The following is a 7,772-nucleotide window of genomic DNA, read 5'->3' as shown; positions in this document are numbered from 1 at the left end:
TATTTGAAACTACAACTATGTCTTTACACACCTTCCACCAATTGTGGTTCTGAACCCCATGCTCGAAATATATATTAATAACATTGTGATTCTTCCTACAAGACTTGATCATTTTAATCAAATTAGCATCAATATCTAACTTCTTCAACCCAAATTTGAGAGACAACCATGGAATCTTCCAGACGCAATTGTTTACCTTAGCATACTCTAATTCCTTATAATACTCCTTTAAAAAAAAAACATCTATTGTATCTGCTTCAACATTCATTAACATCTCTGTGTGATCTGGTTCATAAGTCATTCTTTCTTTTTTATTAGTTTTAAATTTTTTTATCATAATGAAACACAAATATCATTAGAGATTCTTCCATCTATAAAATAAAAAAATAAAAATATTAGCATTTATGTGTTATTAATAAATAATAATAAATGTTAGTTATTGATTATAGAAAAATTAAAAACTATTATTATGCTTTTAAAAGATAGTACGGAATCATGCAGAGACATATCATGCTATCTTGCAAAGCTAGTAAGCATATGAACAATAGAAAAATAGTCAATGGATGAAGAGATGATGGAAAACAATACATTCTATCAAAATTCTTTGAGAAGAATGCAAAAACAAACAACTATGTTTTAAAAACCTAAGTTTAATACATGCTTAACTCCACCGATGACCGTACATAAATCTTAACCAAATTCAAAAAATAACAAGCATAAACCATAATTCACCTACAAAATCGACCATGAACATATTCAAAAGAGTTCACTGATACATGCTACTTTGCTAACCGAAACACTAAGGCACAAATAACACTAGAACAAAATTGAACAACATTCCATTTAACTTAAAATAATCATCAAAATCTCATTCTCTCTTGCAATCAATGATAAGATATAGATTACACACAAAAAAAAGTTTTTTTTACCTTCAAATAACGTCAAAAAAGTTGCCTTCCTTTCTATATTGTCTGCGAACTGTGAACCTATTTTCACCGGAGAAGACGCACGCAACACCCGCCGTATAATCGCGCGTCTGATTCCAACTTCGGTCGTTTTCCACGGAGCCTTGTTGCTGTGTTCAAAGAGCCACGAAGAACAGTTTTTTTTTTTTTACTAAGAATTAGGGGGTGAAAACAGGCTAGGTCAGTCCAGACTTTGTTCTTAACAGGCCTGACCTGTCATGTAGTTAATTGGCTTGAACTTGTCTTGTAACCTGCTATAGATTTTTTTTAAAGTACTAAGTCTGGTCTGTTATTTAGTCTGACCTGACCTGAAGTCTGTGAAAAGGCTTAATAATTTTTTTTACAAAAATAAAAATATTATTTAAAAAAATTATTTTTTAATAAACATATTTATATTTAATATGTCATATTTAATATTTATAAAAAAATTTAAATGTTAAAGTATTTAAAATATACAAAATTATTTATAATTAAATATAATAAATTTAAAATATCTCATAAATTTGTTAATAATAAAAAAATTATTTATATATGTAATTATGACTCAGGCAGGCCTGACAGGCCAATAAGGCTAATTAGTGAACTTGGGCCTAGTCTATTAACATAATAAGGCTTTTATAAAAGTCTAAACTTATGCCTATTTTATAACAGGTTAGGTCAAGCCAAACACAGGTCAGGCTACAGTCACTGACAGATCGTCTAGCCTTTTTCCACCATTTCAACTCTCAAACACTTAAAACGCCGTCGTTTAATATGCTAAGGTGTACCCCTAACATTCCAGGTCAGCTTCCGGCGTTAACGATAGAGTGTGTGTTTGGATTAGAGTTTGCAAACGAAATTTTGTATAAAATTGATTTTACAAACTTGATTGTGATAAAAAGTGAGTTGGTGTTAACATGATTTATGTTGGTAATTTTATATCAAAATGGATTATAATAAAATGAATGTTGTTTAGATTACATTATTCAAACTTACGTTTGGACAAAAATTACTAAAAAGGACATGAAGGTCAATTATAGCATACAGATGTAAATTCATACAGAGACATACAGATATTCATTTTACATTTTAAGCCATACAAATTATTATTTAATAATGTTAATGTTACTGTTGATATACATGTGTAGTTATTTTTAACCACAAACACTTAATCTGTACAAAAAAAATCTTTACAGTAGTGCTTCCTGGTGCGGAATTTACAACCACAAACTAATCGGTAAGTGCACCGGATCGTACCAAGTAGTACCTCAAGTGAATGAGGGTCGATCCCACAACGATTGATGGATTAAGCAATAATGGTTGATTAATTTACTTAGTTAGACAAGCAAAAGAGTGTTGAGAGTTTAAATGCATCAAACAGTAAATTCAAAATATCAGAAAGTAAACAGTAAATTGATGTGAATAATATATGTAGAAACAGTTAAGACTTCAAATATATTTATCTTTTCGAATTGACTTTTCTTACTAACTATTTTAATCATGCAAGATTTAATTCATGACAAACTATATGTGACTAAACCCTAATTCCTTAGACTTTTTAGTCTCCTCTAAAATTCATCAACCGCCAATTCCTTGGTCACTTAATTCCAATTAGAGGGTGAAGTTTAATTATAGTTTATATGTCACAAAAATCCTAATTACCCAAATATAAGAGGATTATATGTTATGCATCCCGTTAAGTCCAGATAATTAGAATTTACGAGAAATTGTTTTCAAGCTATTGTTCAAGTAAATAGCTTTTCCAAGTTATACAAGAACTCAACTAGAAAAAGGGTCATACTTCTGTTCCACTCAAATTCATAAAATAAAGAACGAAAACAATTCTTGAAATATAAATCAGTACATGAATTAAAATAGAAAAATAATAGTATCAATCCATACAATAGACAGAGCTCCTAACCTTAACAATGGAGGTTTAGTTGCTCATAGTTCAAAGAGAAAGGATTCAGGTAACACTGTAATTTACATAATGAAGTAGTAGAGAGAGAGAGAGGAGATTTTCTTCTAGCTCGAAGAGTTGATTCTTTTCCCTTTTATATCTAATCGTAATTAATGTAAAATATATTTTCTAAAACTAAATAATATCTTTTCCTATTTATAAATAAAATAAAAATTTTAATCAAAATAAATAATAAATACTCATGCCCTGCTTGATGGATGAATGGATACCATTCCTTATTACGTGGCATGCTTTTGTAAGTATAAGCTTTCTTCTATCCGCTAATATGACCATATAGTTTGGAGAGGAAGTATATACTATTATATATTGTTGGAAAGCTTTGCAAGTTAGCTTTCCAATGCTGTTGAAATCATGTCAATTGGACCTCTGTAGCTCAAGTTATTTCGGTTTGAGTGCAAGGAGGTCAGGATTGACAACATCAACCACTTTCTTCCTCTTCTCCTATAAAATTCCGTCAAATCTATCCGAATGCTACCTGAAATAAATAGAATTGCACAAAACTCAAAGTAGCATTTATAGTGGCTAATAAGTATTTAAATCTTGATTAAATTCACAAATTTAAATGTAAATTCACAGGAAAGATGCGCATCACTTCTCGGACATGAATTTATATCATTCAAATCTATATTATTTTAACACTTTTTTACTATAATTACTTTCGAAAAGAATTTAAATTTATGTATTGAAAATTAGTACTCTTTTGTTATAATTTGTTAATATTCTTCTTTAGTACTCTTTTTTGTATATAATTATATCTTTTTAATAAAATTTATATTATAAAAATTAATAATAAATAAACAATTAAAAAAAAACATGAACAATGAATACTAAAAATTCTATTAAAAAAATACAATGATGTATATAAGTGAACATACAAAAGTTCTGAACAAAAATATCTATACTATTAATAAATAAATAAATAAATAAATGATAAAAATTAAAATTTAACAAAGAGTACTAATAATAATATTAAAAAATATTGTTTGTAAAGTATAGCTATGAAAAATATTCAAGAACTCTGATGATTATTTTTGGTATTTTTTATTGTAAATGAGATTGAATGGCAAAATTGGTAGAATATCAATTAATTTTTTAATTTATGAAATGAACGCAGAAGCTAAACAAAAAATTGGTACAATTTGTTGCTTCTACTGAACACAAGTTCAAACCCAGAATCATGTTCGCGTTCAGAAAAAAAATATTAATCAAACAGTTCAAAAAGATTAAACGCGTTTTTTGTGCTTCCAACATGTTTATCAAACACACCCAGAATTGATAAAATCCAGAATTAATAAAATATTAATATGACTAATTTAAAATCTTTCACGAATAATTTTGATTATTTTTTTAAAGAAAACCAAAATAAAAATTAGGTGAACTTTGAGAAATAAATTTGATAATTTGCCCAATTTTGAGCCCTTAAGCTGATGGATTTGCATCCATGAAAAGTTAACGTGTGTCTCTAGAATGATAATGTTCTTGTCGGTGGAGTTTGCTAAATGACGAAGATTCTCTTTGATTCCAAACCGTGTTAGGTCATACGAATTACTGTACATGGTTGGTAAGTTGTAAGTAAGGATCAGTAATGAATATTACTACCAAATTAAAATCATCGACCTTCCAAAACTAAGGAATTCAGGGTTTTGGTGAACACTGGAACCCCCAATAAAAATCACATCATTTTGTGAAATTATTTGCAAGCAACTGCATTGAAAGGCAATCTAGGTCTTAATTCATAACATCTGCTTCGAATTCTAGAAAAAAGATTCCGATTAATTTGTGGGGCCATTATGTGTAAAACTATTACTTGGGTGGGGGACCACTCTTAGCTTTTTAATTTGGACTATAGAATTGGTACTTAAAATGAGATGGAACCATCGTTAACAACCACAACCACTAAAACATAAGATAAAAGATGAGGGGAATTATTAACTAATTTGAAGGGGGAAAATAAAATAATTAAATCCTTCTGCCGTCAACTTGTTCACCCCCTGGATTCATCTCTCTAGTCATTCATTCTTCAATTTTAAACCCTATTTGAAATCTATTGTAGCGGTACATTTAAATCTTAAATTTTTATTAAATTCTATCTGAATTCCGGAAAAAGTAACACTTTAAAAATTCCATCTTAACCAAAGTCACCAAAGAAAAATCGAACTAAAAATTCCCAAAAACTTTAACCTCGTTTAGTTTGTTCTTACCTTTGTCTACTCATCCCCTAAATACGAGTTAGATCAAATTTTTATTTTTAATATTAGACTAACAATGGATTTTTTTGAATTGTGATCTACTATACTATTTTTTAAAAATATAGAATAATTTAATTTACAGAGTACGAATCAGATTTAAAAAATCAAAAAAATTTTAGAAAAAAATTTTAGAATACATAAATCAGACGGTCCGATTTATGTACTCCAAATTTTTAATTTTTTAAACACAAATCGAAGAGTCCAATTTGTATACCCCAAATTTTTAAAATTTTTTAATTGTATATCTCTCATAATTTTAAAAAACACAAAAAATTATCATATTAAAATATATCCCTCATCCTACTTTCATTTCTAAATTTTTTAGCCCAAGTTAGGTAACGTTTATTCGTTTAGTAACGTTCAATTTTGAACAATTGGCCACACCAAACAAAAATCTCAGAAAACACAGGCATTGGCAAAATTCAATTCCCAAGAATAAGAGATTAGCACAAGGAAAGCAAAGCATTTAGCATTCTCCTCTCTCTTTCTGGGTCTCTGATACTACCGAGTAGGCGCGTACAGCAAAGCATTAACCACAAACCAAAGGTTACCAAAAATTATTTGAATTTCCCATCTTGCAACATTCGAGATATAGAACCGCAAAAACAATATAGAAAAATAAAAGGATAATAAAGAAATTATTGAATATTGAAATGGTGAAAGAGCTGACATTCAATTATTTGTCACCATTCCAACACATAAACGGACAGGCTAGCACGTAGCTGGCCATAAGAGAACCAAGGTGAAACGCAACGTCTCAATTCTAAAAGGATAATTCCACAACAACAAAACTATTCTTTTTTATTTTATTTTATTTTTTTACATAAAGGTTCAAAAACTCAAAAATCAACATCCAAATCCTCGCAACATCACCACCACCAAATAAACAATGTAATATTAATATAATAATAATGAACACAGTATATTCATCAAGTGTCACAGATGTGGCTCGCAAATATGATTAATTAACATAAAATCCCTGAACTCTCCAAATATAACAATGAAATATATGTAGTTTTATATATATGAAATGAAATGGAGAAATGAAATAATTTTAATTTAGCTCCTGCACCTTGTGATGGCGCTGCAGCCACGATTGTAAGGGTTGGCCTGAGCACCAGGGCGACAATTGTAGTAGGAAGCGCCACGGCGAGAGCAGGGAACAGTGTTCCTCTGGAGCGCACCGTAGCTGATGTACTTAGTTGTGGCTAAGATGCGCCGGTTGATCTCAGAGTCCAAGTCAAACTCTTCTTCACCTGCTTCCATGCACTCTGCTATGGAGCCCTTGCAGGAGGAGCCTGAACCTTTCTTGAAAGCTACCCATCCTCCAACCATTCCCATGGGGTTGAAGTGGTCCCCTGCATCCGCTGTCGTTGTTGTCGGCGACGAAGCCATCACCACCAAGATGCTCACACAAATCACGAGGACCACACACAAATTGAATCTCGCCATTGAGCTTGCTGTGATGATGTTGTTGTTGGCGGTGGTGGCTGAATGGGAGAGAGAGAGAGAGAGAGGAGGCAGAGGTAGAGGGAGAACGAGGAACAAGTTTATAGATGAAAAAGACCTTATATTATGGGATAAAAGAACGACACTCTAACAACTTGAAATTACCAATATGCCACACACTAACGCGTAAACTCAAATACTCAATGTGTATTTGAATTACAGTTAACGGAATTTTTCATAAATTTAATTTTGTAAATTTGATTTTAATTAAAAGTAAGTTTATATTAAAATGATTTATGTTTGGCAATTTTTATATTAAAATAGATTATAGTAAAATAAATATTGTTTAGATTATATTACTCAAAATTATTTTTAAAAATAAAATTATTAAAATATATTTACAGTTAATTTTTTGTTTAATTTATTTTACCTAATAGAATTAATAAATTATATTATAAAAAGATAATAAAAAAATAGTACAAAAAAATTATAACTATAAAAATATATAATGTCAAACAAATAATTAACAAAAAATAAAAATAATAAATAATAGAAAAAGAGAGTTCATATAAATACAAATGATAAGAATTTCATACATAATACAATAACATACATGCATAAAAGATAAAGCTGGTAAAAGGTAAATAAAGATTGAATGTTGATGGCTAAAATTCCGTTGGTGAAATGTAGAAGCTTAAAATTGTTGCTTCTCGTAATTCAAAATCACTTCTGCTTTCATGAATAAAAAAGGTGAATGCTATGGTGTCTAAAAAGTGGTGCCTATTTACTATAAAGGGTTAAAGATTAATATTTAATTTGAAAAACATAAAAATAAAATATTTTTAAAAATTCAAAATATACCACAAAAGGTAAGTTAAGCAAAAGTTAGGCAACAATTGATAGGCATCATAGAATTGGCCAATAAAAAATTTGCCAAACTAAAAATTGAAGCTTTCAAAAAGTCTAAACATACTTCTTCTCTTTCAACGTATTTGCCAAACACACCTTCAATATCCAACCTGCTATGTTATAGATTATACTAGTATTTTTATTTCAATTTTTGTCCAAATGAGAAAAAAACGTGTTTTACTATATGTATTGAGAGTAAAGTACTTGCAATCTTGCATTAATCAAACACATATCAGTATT

At 29.5% G+C, this 7,772-nt stretch overlaps 1 protein-coding gene across 1 annotated transcript; it reads right to left on the bottom strand.

The window, feature by feature from the left end:
* Nucleotides 1-6,057: 6,057 nt before the first annotated feature.
* Nucleotides 6,058-6,721, bottom strand: LOC107492139 (rapid alkalinization factor). The gene has a single exon (XM_016113121.3). The coding sequence runs from the start codon at nucleotides 6,624-6,626 to the stop codon at nucleotides 6,234-6,236; it is 393 nt and encodes a 130-aa protein (XP_015968607.1). The 5' UTR covers nucleotides 6,627-6,721; the 3' UTR covers nucleotides 6,058-6,233.
* Between the last annotated feature and the right edge of the window lie 1,051 nt (nucleotides 6,722-7,772).

This window comes from Arachis duranensis, chromosome 6, assembly GCF_000817695.3.
Source record: "Arachis duranensis cultivar V14167 chromosome 6, aradu.V14167.gnm2.J7QH, whole genome shotgun sequence".
Lineage (NCBI taxonomy): Eukaryota > Viridiplantae > Streptophyta > Magnoliopsida > Fabales > Fabaceae > Arachis > Arachis duranensis.
This window is presented reverse-complemented; position numbering and strand designations above follow the sequence as displayed.